The following is a 13,589-nucleotide window of genomic DNA, read 5'->3' as shown; positions in this document are numbered from 1 at the left end:
GCAGTGGTATATCAGCAAGACGACATCTCCACCTCTTTGCTGAGATATCGCTCTACCTAGGAGGTACAGTACTCAGCCGAATGTGTTGTCTTTTTGACATTAACACTTTGTTACTTTTGTGCGTTAAATAGCAGACATTCTTCCGACGAGAGGTGGAGGTGGTTTTCCCCGCCATACGGGTTGCTGGGTGCAAACGCACCCACATTTAACTGTTTTTGTTCCTCGCAAGCAGTACCAGATCCGACTGCGGAGGCCAGTGGCCACCTGGGAGTTCGGGCTTGGCGGCTCCAGTATTCCCGGGGTTCAGTGGCGGAGGAAATCGTGTGGTTCCGGTTCTGCTTTGGAAGACGTCCTCTTATCTTCGAGCTGCCCACGTGACACATTTTGTGAATTGACTTCTTTGTCTATTGTTTGTAATCTGTTGTGTTTGTGTGGCTATTCACAACAGTAAAGTGTTGTTATTTGACTTCCTCCATTGTCCGTTCATTTGCGCCCCCTGTTGTGGGTCCGTGTTCCTACACTTTCCCAACAGGATATTTCGGCCAGCGTCATGGACTCCGAGGGGCGTCACCCGGCTGTTGAACGACCAATGGGAGAGCAGGGAGCACAGGCGTCTGCAGGAGACGTGATTGGTGAGCTGCAGCACATTCTCACCGCCTTTACGGCTCGGTTGGATCAAATGACTGAGCAAAACATCCTCCTGAACCGCAGGGTGGAGGCTCTCTCCGCACAGATGGCGGCGAGCGCTCAGGGCGCTGCTGCAGCTCGTCCTCCTGCCGACCCTGTGCAGGATATAAACGTTCCAGTGGTGGTTCAACAACCCCTCCCACCATCCCCTGAAGCATACATAAGCCCTCCTGAGCCGTACGGAGGTTGTGTGGAGACGTGTGCGGATTTTCTTATGCAGTGTTCGCTCGTCTTCGCACAACATCCCGTCATGTACGCGTCAGAGCTAGTAAAAATAGCTTATGTGATTGCTCTGCTTCGGGGTAAAGCACGGGCCTGGGCTACGGCGCTCTGGGAACAGAACTCACCGGTTGTTATCCAGCATACACTGGGTTTTGTGGGGGAGTTCAGAACAGTGTTTGATCACCCTAACAGAGGAGAGACCGCTTCAAACCGTGCTGCTGTCAATGGAGACCGGGACGCGAGAGCGCAGCCCGCTTATGCAGTCAACTTCCGAATCGCGGCTGGCGAGGTCCGGCTGGAATAACGTTGCGCTCCGCGCCCCTTCATAAACGGACTGTCATTGGTTCTGAAGGCAGAGCTGGTAGCTAAGGAGGAACCGCGGGAGTTAGATGGGCTTATCGATCCGTTATAACGGTTAGACAATCGGTTGGAGGAACGCCGTCGGGAGCGAGGCGAAGGACATGACCGGATACGCGCCGCCCCTCTCCTTCCGGGTTCGAAAGGGGCCACCCTCCCCACGCTCCACAGTTGCGCGCTTTGTGGGGCAACAGCTCCCCCTGCTGACGTTGTTAGGGAAACGCACAGGCCAAAATGGGGAAGCTGATCCATGAGAGGTTTTTCCTCTGCAGCTCAACTGAGCACACAACAGAGAAACTGCCCCAAACGGCCAAAACGACAACACTCGCCCTTAGAGACTGGGCTCAGGGGGGGTCAACACATTCAAGTGAGACACACACAAATTGCCACACGACTCCCAGTCACAATCCTGAGCGGGTGATTAAAACCTTCAGCCCGAGCACTGGTGGACACGGGGTCAGAAGGGAATCTGCTAGACAGCAGATGGGCAAGGGAGGTAGGGCTCCCTCTGGTGGCGCTTCCTTCGCCGTTACAGGTGCGGGCACTAGATGGCACCCTCCTCCCTTTACTCACACACAAGACACAACCAGTAACTCTGGTGGTGTCTCGAAACCACCGGGAGGAGATTGAGTTTTTTGTAACTCCTTCTACCTCCCGCGTGATTTTGGGCATCCCATGGATGTTGAAGCACAATCCCCGGATTGATTGGCCGTCTGGGGTGGTGGTTCAGTGGAGCGAAACCTGCCATCTGGGGTGTTTAGGATCCTCGGTTCCTCCCGGTTCACAGGCTAAGGAGGAGGTCAAAGTCCCTCCCAATCTGACGGCAGTGCCGGTTGAGTACCACGATCTTGCTGACGTCTTCAGTAAGGATCTGGCACTCACCCTTCCCCCGCACCGTCCGTACGATTGTGCCATTGATTTGGTTCCAGGCGCTGAGTTCCCATCCAGCAGGCTGTACAACCTCTCACGACCTGAGCGCGAATCAATGGAGACCTACATCCGGGACTCATTAGCTGCCGGGCTGATCCGGAACTCCACCTCCCCGATGGGGGCAGGTTTCTTTTTTGTGGGCAAGAAAGATGGTGGACTTCGTCCATGTATTGATTACAGGGGACTGAATGAGATTACGGTTCGCAACCGATACCCGTTGCCATTGTTAGATTCCGTGTTCACCCCCCTGCATGGAGCCAAAATCTTTACTAAGCTGGATCTTAGAAATGCGTATCACCTGGTTCGGATCCGGAAGGGAGACGAATGGAAGACGGCATTTAACACCCCATTAGGTCACTTTGAGTACCTGGTCATGCCGTTCGGCCTCACCAACGCCCCCGCGACGTTCCAAGCCTTGGTTAACGATGTCTTGCGGGACTTCCTGCACCGATTCGTCTTCGTATATCTGGACGATATTCTCATCTTTTCTCCGGATCCTGAGACCCATGTCCAGCATGTACGTCAGGTCCTGCAGCGGTTGTTAGAGAACCGACTGTTTGTGAAGGGCGAGAAGTGCGAGTTTCACCGCACGTCTTTGTCCTTCCTGGGGTTTATCATCTCCTCTAACTCCGTCGCCCCTGATCCGGCCAAGGTTGCGGCGGTGAGAGATTGGCCCCAACCAACAAGCCGTAGGAAGCTGCAACAGTTCCTCGGCTTCGCTAATTTCTATAGGAGGTTCATTAAGGGCTACAGTCAGGTAGTTAGCCCCCTGACAGCCCTGACCTCTCCAAAAGTCCCCTTCACCTGGTCGGATCGGTGCGATGCCGCGTTCAAGGAGTTGAAACGACGGTTCTCTACTGCGCCAGTTTTGGTGCAGCCCGACCCTAGCCGCCAGTTCATGGTTGAAGTGGACGCCTCTGACTCAGGGATAGGAGCCGTGCTGTCCCAGAGCGGAGAGACCGATAAGGTACTTCACCCGTGTGCCTACTTTCACGCAGGTTGACCCCGGCTGAACGGAACTATGACGTCGGCAATCGAGAACTCCTTGCGGTGAAAGAGGCTCTTGAAGAGTGGAGACATCTGTTGGAGGGAACGTCCGTGCCATTCACGGTTTTCACTGACCACCGGAACCTGGAGTATATCAGGACTGCCAAGCGGCTGAACCCCAGGCAAGCCCGCTGGTCACTGTTCTTCGGCCGTTTTGAATTCCGGATCACCTACCGCCCCGGGACCAAAAACCAGAGATCGGATGCCTTGTCCCGGGTGCATGAAGACGAAGTCAAAACGGAGTTGTCGGATCCACCGGAACCTATCATCCCGGAGTCCGCTATCGTGGCCACCCTCACCTGGGACGTAGAGAAAACCGTTCGGGAGGCCCTGGCACGGAGCCTGGATCCCGGAACTGGGCCGAAGAACAAACTTTACGTCCCACCAGAGGCCAGGGCTGCAGTCCTGGACTTATGTCACGGCTCCAAGTTCTCCTGTCATCCAGGGGTGCGTAGGACCGTGGCAGTTGTCCGGCAGCGCTTCTGGTGGGCGTCCCTGGAGGCCGACGTCCGGGACTATATCCAGGCCTGCACCACCTGCGCCAGGGGCAAGGCTGACCACCGCAGGGCATCGGGACTGTTCCAGCCGCTGCCTGTGCCTCATCGCCCCTGGTCCCACATCGGCCTGGATTTTGTCACAGGCCTCCCGCCGTCCCAGGGCAACACCACCATCCTCACGATAGTGGACCGATTCTCCAAGGCGGCCCACTTCGTGGCCCTCCCGAAGCTCCCGACTGCTCAGGAGACAGCGGACCTCCTGGTCCACCACGTCGTCCGGCTGCATGGGATTCCAACAGACATCGTCTCCGACCGTGGTCCCCAGTTCTCCTCACAAGTCTGGAGGAGTTTCTGCCGGGAACTGGGGGCCACGGTGAGTCTCTCGTCCGGGTATCATCCTCAGACCAACGGGCAAGCAGAACGGGTCAATCAGGAGGTGGAACAGGGCCCTGCGCTGCGTGACGGCCGCGCACCCGGCGGCCTGGAGTACCCATTTGGCCTGGATCGAGTATGCCCATAACAGTCAGGTGTCATCAGCCACCGGCCTCTCCCCTTTTGAGGTGTGTCTGGGGTATCAGCCCCCGTTGTTTCCGGTGGTTGAGGAGAGAGGTCGGTGGTGCCCGAGTCCCAGGCCCCACCTGCGGAAGTGCCGTCGGGTGTGGCGCGCCACCCGTTCTGCTTTGCTAAAGGCCCGGACGAGGGCAAAAGCCCATGCAGACCGTCGGCGGACCCCGGCCCCTGCGTATCGGCCAGGGCAGGAGGTGTGGTTGTCCACAAAGGACATTCCCTGAAAGTGGACTCCCCTAAACTACAGGACCATTACATCGGTCCCTTCAGAATCCTTAAGGTCATCAGTCCAGCCGCAGTGAGGCTTCAGCTTCCGGCCTCACTGCGGATCCAGTATTTGGTGGACTGGGAGGGGTACGGACCCGAAGAACGCTCCTGGGTGAAGAGGAGCTTCATCCTGGACCCGGCCCTCCTGGCCGATTTCTACCGCCGCCACCCGGACAAGCCTGGTCGGGCGCCAGGAGGCGCCCGTTGAGGGGGGGGCCTGTTGTGGGGCCGCTGAAGAGGAGGTACTGCTGGCCCACCACCACCAGAGGGGCCCTGTCTGGAGTGCGGGCTCCAGGCACAAGAGGGCGCTGCCGCCTCACAGGAGCAGCCGGGGTGGACAGCTGTCACTTATCGCCTACGGACAGCTGTCACCAATCATCTGATCAGCAGTGGTATATCAGCAAGACGACATCTCCACCTCTTTGCCGAGATATCGCTCTACCTAGGAGGTACAGTACTCAGCCGACTGTGTTGTCTTTTGACATTAACACTTTGTTACTTTTGTGCATTAAATAGCAGACATTCTTCCAACGAGAAGTGGAGGGTGGTTTTCCTGCCATACGGGTTGCTGGGTGCAAACGCACCCACATTTAACTGTTTTTGTTCCTCGCCAGCAGTACCAGATCCGACATGCGGAGGCAGTGGCCACCTGGGAGTTCGGGACTTGGCGGCTCAGTATTCCCGGGGTTCGGTGGCGGAGGAAATCGTGTGGTTCCGGTTTCTGCTTTGGACAGACGTCTCTTATCTTCGAGCCTGCCCACGTGACACATTTTGTGAATTGACTTCTTTGTCTATTGTTGTAATCTGTTGTGTTTGTTGTGCTTATTCACAACAGTAAAGTGTTGTTATTTGACTTCCTCCCATTGTCCGTTCATTTGCGCCCCTGTTGTGGGTCCGTGTTCCTACACTTTCCAACACAGAAGTTGAGAGGTGGATAATCAACTGTCAACAAGTGTGCATTTGATCTTAAGTGAACTTATTGAATTGCTGATTTGGTGCAGAGATACAGAAAGGGCAGATTTCATTGGGGTCAGCGGTCAAAAGTGCACTGATGGTCATTTTCTGGACAAAAATAAAAGTTCAGCTAGAGGAAATAGGTACAACAAGGGGCCAAAGATCAAAAACAGTTTCTTGTCATTCTTGAGTAATTTAAACACAAAATCTGTTTTCTAGTCTCAGTGGTTACTGAGATATAGCGTAAGGAGTGAGTTAATTGGGGTCAAATGTCAAAAAAAAAAAATGCACTGACAGTCATTTTCGGTGAAAAGAAGTCAAATCGAAGCAATTAGAAACAAGCAGTGGTGGCCTTGGAGGCCGTCATAAGCAGTCTATTACAATGAAAGAAACTAACAAAAAAGATTGCGTAACTTCAACCACACCTGCTCCTAATTTCCATCATCCAACAGATCATGAGGTTATTCCCAGGTGGCTGACAAGTAAATTCAGCACACCTCCTGGCATGGCAACTTTAACTTGACCAGAAGGACATTTGACAAGCAACCCAAACTTGGAGGACACTTGAGCTTTAAGGAGTAATTATGGGGTATTTGGACTGACAAGAAGGGCACTCATGCTGACTGCAGGGGTGATGGTACAGACCTGACACTGCTCTGGTGTGACATTCAGGTGCCGTGACGGCTCAGACGCATTCCTGTTTCAATAATGGTTTTAAAGAAAAAGGAAGCTCAGCACTAAGAGCAGGAAAAAATACAAGCTCCGCCCCCATGCACGCCACTGCAAAACCCCAACAAAAGTATTACAACAACACAGCTGACCTCCATTGTTACGTTACGGCTGGACGTCGGCGTGCACTGCAGCAGCTCGTCGTTACAGCAGCCGGCGCAGCGTGTCAGCACCACGCAGGACGGGATGAAGATGTGCTCCACCTCTTCTGGATACTCCTGCAGAATCTCCACCAGAAGCTCACGCGGCTGACACCGACTCTTGTTGTACACCTCCATTAAAGGGATGACTGAAAGAAACACACATACACACACACACAGTGCACGGGGGTTAGAAGACTGCAGCAGAAGTCTGTTCGTTCACCTTCACCCTACTCGCCTGTTGCTAAATGATTGCAGGAGGCCTGCTGTTGAGAAAGATGTTGGAACATAGACAGGCAACACGTCTAAAATATCACTGGTGACTACGGATCAACTCCTGCATGAGACCTGATGCAAAGCCAAAACAAACACACAAAACTCTGAACAAATTTAGCTCTTGATTATCCAACTTGGGCTATGGTGAAATTGCGCAAAATGGATGTGTAGGCCGACAGAGTGACATTCCATTCTAAAAAAGAATCCAGTTGAAGAAGCGGTTTAGCTGTGAAATTGTTTCGGATAAAACATGCTGGTCTATCATCCACCAGGAGGTGAAAACAGCCCCGTAAAGTCAAGGTGAACCCTGAGATGGGCACTTTTGTAATTTGGCAGGCTGCCTGCCAGGAAGCAGTGGATGTAAAATTCCCACGGTGCCCTGCGGAACACCTACCGTCATTTGGACCTCTCTCTGCTTCCTTCGGTATGTGGGCACTCTGCATGGGAAGAAGGGAGAAAAGAAAACAAGTCAGAAAGTCAGTTACTGATTGTGCAGCAGCTTGAGACAGAGCTGTCCAAACCAACTCCGTCTCCAGAGTTGCACAAAAAAAAAAAAAGCTGGCATTTTGATGTGATCACATAATCAAGGAGTCTTTAAAGAAAAACATTTCCAAAACAAGACAGGCACACGGTAAAGAGCATTCCTCTACCAAAGCACAACAAGCCCAAAGATGGTTAAAATTGTAAAATTGGCTAAAAATGCTGGTTACTTAAAGCTACAGTGTGTAGGATTTAGTGTCATCTAGTGGCAAGGTTGCAAACTGCATTATGCCATTGCCACTCACATTTTTCTTTCTTTTCACGTTTATTTTGATACTTTGACAATGAGGATTCATATTCCCTTACCTTGCGTTGTGGTACGCAATATGCATGATACCCTATTTCACAAAAATGAGGGTTCTCTAATTGTTAGCCTGAGCTAGCAACTAGTTAAATGGTGTATCAGAGAGCAACCAGTGATTTTGCTTCTTTTTTCTTCAGTCTTCAGGCTGTGCTATTAAATGCTTAATGTGTAGTGAGTATGCTTCTTTTGGGGGACAGTATCAACATAGTGGTGCAACATGGCGGCCTCCATGAGGGGGCGCACTCCCACATAGATATTAAGGTCTCATTCTAAGCTCATGAAAACACATTGATTTGTTGTTATAGGCTAACGCTAATGAACAGGGTTAAGAGTGCTATATCATGCTAAAACGCTCCTAAATCCTCCATACTGTAGCTTTAGCGTTGTCAAAAGTTAGGAAAAAAAAACTTCTACATCTATACTGAAATGTAATAAATTTGTATGTTTCACATAAATCTGTCAGTAAACCATTGACAAACAAAATAAAAACACAAACAAATAGAAGCAAGTGAAAACTTTCACTCCCTGGTAGAGATAAATAAAATATTTCTTATCACACATTCTAAATATCCTCATGACTATTAAGTCAGGAATTCTGCTGCTTTTCTTACACTTACCTGGCAACCACATAGAAAACACAAACGATCACTTTTAACTCTTTAATTATAACATTCAACTCAACTGAGAATTTCTATCATTATATAACTATTTCAGTGCTTGTAATTGCAAGTTCTTCTTGTGTCTTCTGTCTTTAAATGAGTCAGCTAAACCCAAATGAAGCCGCCGCAGTTAGCATGTTAGCACGTCCTAGCATGCATTCAACACAAGGCTAATCTTTCTACAAAAAGTTTGTCTACTTTGAATAAAAGGTTTTCTGCAGTGCTGAACTTTTTGAAACGTAACTTTGATTAAACGACAAACGTCTTAAGCTGCATTCAGACAATTTGCTTTAGTATTTTTGATTAATTTTAAATAAGCATTGCACTTTTTTAGCATTTCGTTATTTTTAAATGGAACAGCTTGAAGGCACAAACATGCTTAAATGACAACCAAAATTTTTGCGTGCATTTGTTCACATATGCGTGTGACTTGAGCTCAAGGAATTAAATGGTTAACCACCAGGGGGCAGATTAGATCTGAATAATCTCTAAATAATGGCAAAATGTCCATCTACGCTGTAGGTTAGCTCAGTCCAACTCCACTAATATATTTTTCACAAATTATAGTGTAATTGAAGGTAAACTAGGTTTCAAAAATTCTATTGATTTGTTGTTATTCTAGTCAATTAGTTAAATCTAGTTAATTAAGAAATTAGATTAACACATGTTAATCTACTTTATTAACTTAATTTCAAAGAACTTAATTTGGGTGATATCACTCAAAAAACTGACTCATTGGATTGGATTCCACCTAATAAATATATGTAGTTCCAACTAAATTAAATTATATTATCTTGCATGGATGTGATTTTTTGAGTTGGGGCTACAAATATTTATTAGATGGAAATCTTGCACATAACTGAATTGAGTTCATCCAATGAGTGATATTAAGATATAAGATATTTTTCAGTGCAGAATTCAACTAAACTGGTTCAAGTATTTTTCAGTGTGGAAGGTGAAGTGTTTGCACTGAGGACAACATGACGCAACTCAGTCACTGTAACAGGCACAAACCATTGCATCACTATTCGGTTCCATTTTGGCAACTTAACAGTGCTCCTGTAAATGACTGTAAAAATAAATAAATAAATAAATTTAAAAAAAGGAGATATTTCAACAGAAAATAAACTGACACTGAAAATTTTGGAGGAAATGTTTAACAGTGAACTCCAAAAGCATTTGCCTTCTTTTATTGACTTATCTTAACTGTAAGTGTTTTACAGTGGACTTACAAATTAAAATCACCTTTCAAGTGTGTGTGGTTTTTTTTTATATATAATTTTCACGTGTGACGTGATGCCAAACACCGGTAACAAACCGATTTTAAAATTCTACCACATGGCTGACACATTCTGCGGATAAACTGCTGAATTAATACGTCACTTTTGTCTCATTTACCAATCAGTTTACGAGGCGCTTCTAGGCAACGTGGATTAATGTGGCCATTAAAACCGGTAAGAATGTCAGCCTGTGGGGGGGGCAAGCTGTCACCACCACCAGTCGGACCACAAAGGATTTTTTTTGTTCTTTTGGCACGTATCCACCGGTGCGCGCACATTACGCACCACTTTATCTCGCTTCTCTCCCCCTATGCGTAATAGCTCGCCAAAATTGCACGAGCCTATTCGTGCGTTTTCATGATTGCTGTCTCGGAAATGCCTCCCCCCCACCCCTAATTTCTGGTTCCTGGGTGCCGCTGTCTCCGCCCCCATTTTGGTGGCGTGAGCGAGAGAGGGGCCACCCGTGTGGGCTGACGGACCCCGGCGCTCGGAAACAGTCGCTGCATTATTAAAGCAGTGGGGGTGTCAAGCTGCTAACACCGATGACGATCGGCGCGCCGATGAGCGCGTGGATGGCTCAGCTGGCATTAGCACGTATTTAATGCATTTCAGAGAAACGTTGGGGTCCACGTTTAGGAGACTCCTCAGCCTAAAACATCTTTGCTTCTTCCGAGGTGGCAAACTCCATAAATAATCCCCCCTCCTCCCCCAAAAAAGTCCAATCACGTTGCTGCAAACGCAGCCTCCTCCCGCGGTGCGTCCCCCCCGTCTTTCTTTTTTTTTTTTCACCTTGAAACCTTTGCTCAAAGCCTCGCTGGACAAACTCTGGCCGATTAATGATTAGATGGGGGGGAAAAAGTATTTCCAATGTCTCCCCTCAAACGTACTTCACATTTCTCCTGCGTGATTCATCCGTAAAGTGTCTCCGAGGAGTGAACCTGCTCACAAGGAGGCTGCGCCTTTCATGCGTAAAAGCGCTTTTACGCGGTGGCCTGCGATCGCGCAAACTTTCAGAGCAGAATTATAAACCTCTTCCAGAAAACGCGCATGTGTTCGGTTTGAGGCGCAGAATACGGCGCGGCACCACCTCCCCCTCCAAACGCGCGTGGATCGCTTTGTGTTGCGCCAGCTATGCATAATGGCTTTTGAAAAAAACAAAAAACAAAAAACGTGAAATCCGCCTGAAGAACTTCCACTTCTTTAAAAGCACGAGGTGACCTACAGGAAAGGCAAGGACAAGCTGCGCGTCAGTGACCAGTGACCATTACCAAATAGAGGTCGGGCCACACACACTGTGGAACACTCACCTTGACAGCTGACAGCGTCAAAAATAATAATGTCAAACTGTCAATAAAGTTCATCGTGGTGCAAATCCAATCCAAAAGGCAGGAGACGTTTTCAAATCCAAGCGGCCAATGAGGCGATTTCTCCTTCACAACAGTAAAAGCAGACCTGCTGAAACTTCTCTCAATAAGCCAAAGTGCCGCGGTGCCAAATTCATGTTTGGTCCTTTTGCGCCTGATTTCTTCTTTTTCAGCTGTTGCCAACGACTTTCAGGATATCCAGAAACACGAGGATCCACGACGCGCGTCGTGTCACATTGTTCCGCAGCAGATCTTGATTTTCTTTCAAGGCAATAGCAATCCACATTACAAGATTAATCCCATGATCGTTGCGCCAACCTTCTCCAACAATCTGTCCATTGGAAACTTGGAGTTTAGTTCTCCTCGAGGAAAAGCGCAAAAGAAAAACCACGTTCGGTGAAAGTTGGCCAGTTATCTGATGTCTCTTTTTGTTCACGTCCGTCTGTCAGTGCGCACAGCAGGTTGAAGCCGACAGCGTCCACCCCTGTCTCTGCTTTCTGTCTGACTGTGTTGTGACTAGCAGCACTCGAACCGGAGACGTAGAGCGCAGGAGGTGTGTCCTCTTGCTCCTGTCAAGTGTTTAAAAAAAAAAAAAAAAAAAAAATCAGAGAAGGCGCTTGATGACATCACCAAACTTAAAATTCTAGAATGGGAGCAACTCCCCCCTTTTTTTGTGTCTTTTTTATTTGCTACAAAATGCAAAATGACTGCAAGATTCCTCTGTTTGAGATCACTGTAAAAACGGTCAAAGTGCTATAACAATCAAAGATAAATCGATAGATTACGTTTTGTTAATTTAAAAAGAAACAATAAAAGCAAATACCAGGTTATAAATGAAAAAAAATGTAATTCCCAGTGATCCTGTGTTAACAATGGAATCTATAGACCTCTGCAATGTCATAAAGAGGCTTTCCTTTATGATGTCATGAACTACACCCAAGCAGTCTGGGTGGGTAAGACATGGTACGTTATTGTGGTGGTTATTTTGTGCATTTCCACATTCAGATTTAGGGACAAGTACCACAAATAACCGACCCATTCCGTCCGACTTTTTCGCACCCTTGGGTACCAAAATAATCTAATGATAATAAATCGGAGGAGCTATCCCACTGGTGTCCTTTGATTAGCTCATAGCAACATACGGACTTGGTATACAGAATAACTGTCGAAAATATATACACACATTTTAAATATCCACACAGTGAAGAATGAGATCCTTTCGACTTTCTTTTGTGACGTCATGAAGCAAGATATTTTAGATTTTCCTTTGTGATATCATGAGATACAAATGCCAAGATGCCCTTTGTGATTCAGGAGGCAAGAATAGAAAGTTGGCTTTATTTTGTGATGTCATTAGGTGAGAATGTTGCCTTCCTTTGTAACGTTTGAGTTAAAAATGTTGTTTTGTTTTTGAAACATCATGGCAAGATCATTAAGCTTTCCTTTGTGATGTCATGAGACAACACAATCCCAATACAAGGTTTCTTTTATCATATCCATGAGTCAGAAACATTTGATTTTCCTTTGTGATGCTGTGATGTGAGAACATAGGGTTTCCTTTATCATGTCATCAGCCAAGAATGTCTGGGTTTCCTGTCGCAAGACTATGATTTCCTTTGTGATGTCATGAAACAACAGGCAGTAAGTAGGATTTCCACTGGTTTCCTTTGTGATGTCATGAAACAACAGGCAGTAAGTAGGATTTCCACTGGTTTCCTTTGTGATGTCATGAAACAACAGACAGTAAGTAGGATTTTCACTGGTTTCCTTTGTGATGTCATGAAATAACAGACAGTAGGTAGGATTTCTACTGGTTTCCTTTGTGATTTCATAAAACAACAGACAGTAAGTAGGATTTCTACTGGTTTCCTTTGTGATTTCATAAAACAACAGACAGTAAGTAGGATTTCTACTGGTTTCCTTTGTGATGTCATGAAACAACAGGCAGTAAGTAGGAATTCTACTGGTTTCCTTTGTGATGTCATGAAACAACAGACAGTAAGTAGGAATTCTACTGGTTTCCTTTGTGATGTCATGAAACAACAGACAGTAAGTAGGATTTCTACTGGTTTCCTTTGTGATTTCATAAAACAACAGACAGTAAGTAGGATTTCTACTGGTTTCCTTTGTGATGTCATGAAACAACAGACAGTAAGTAGGAATTCTACTGGTTTCCTTTGTGATGTCATGAAACAACAGACAGTAAGTAGGATTTCTACTGGTTTCCTTTGTGATGTCATGAAACAACAGACAGTAAGTAGGAATTCTACTGGTTTCCTTTGTGATGTCATGAAATAACAGGCAGTAAGTAGGAATTCTACTGGTTTCCTTTGTGATGTCATGAAACAACAGACAGTAAGTAGGAATTCTACTGGTTTCCTTTGTGATGTCATGAAACAACAGACAGTAGTTAGGATTTCTACTGGTTTCCTTTGTGATTTCATGAAACAACAGGCAGTAAGTAGGATTTCCACTGGTTTCCTTTGTGATGTCATGAGACAATGACATTCTTTATAATGTTATAGGCAAGAAGAGTTGATGAAGGGGAAAATAATTCCTGAGTAAATCTCTAAAAGTAGAAAGATACCCATTTTTAGGGATGCTCCAAACAAAGAAACAAAAAGGAATAAACAATAAACATAATTTAAATACAAGGTTGGGTAAGATTACTTTGAAAGAATACATGTGGATTACATGTATGTATGTACATACATTTGGATTACTTGTAATCGGATTACTTTTGGATTACAATTCAAAGTAATCCTACCC

General features: G+C 47.0%; 1 protein-coding gene across 4 annotated transcripts in view; it reads right to left on the bottom strand.

The window, feature by feature from the left end:
• vegfab (vascular endothelial growth factor Ab) overlaps positions 1–11,377 on the bottom strand; it is a 42,336-nt gene extending 30,959 nt beyond the window's left edge. Inside the window, exons 1-3 of one of the 4 annotated variants that reach the window (XM_034161750.1) lie at positions 10,764–11,377; positions 7,068–7,110; positions 6,350–6,546 (exon numbers count right to left, since the gene is read on the bottom strand). In XM_034161750.1, the coding sequence (XP_034017641.1) occupies positions 6,350–6,546; positions 7,068–7,110; positions 10,764–10,817 (294 nt within the window). In that variant the 5' untranslated portion in view covers positions 10,818–11,377. The remainder of the gene's footprint in view (positions 1–6,349; positions 6,547–7,067; positions 7,111–10,763) is intronic. The other 3 variants (XM_034161752.1, XM_034161753.1, XM_034161754.1) reach the window with 3 other exon arrangements.
• Positions 11,378–13,589: the final 2,212 nt, after the last annotated feature.

The sequence above is a fragment of the Thalassophryne amazonica genome, chromosome 21 (genome assembly GCF_902500255.1).
Source record: "Thalassophryne amazonica chromosome 21, fThaAma1.1, whole genome shotgun sequence".
NCBI classification, from domain to species: domain Eukaryota; kingdom Metazoa; phylum Chordata; class Actinopteri; order Batrachoidiformes; family Batrachoididae; genus Thalassophryne; species Thalassophryne amazonica.
This window is presented reverse-complemented; position numbering and strand designations above follow the sequence as displayed.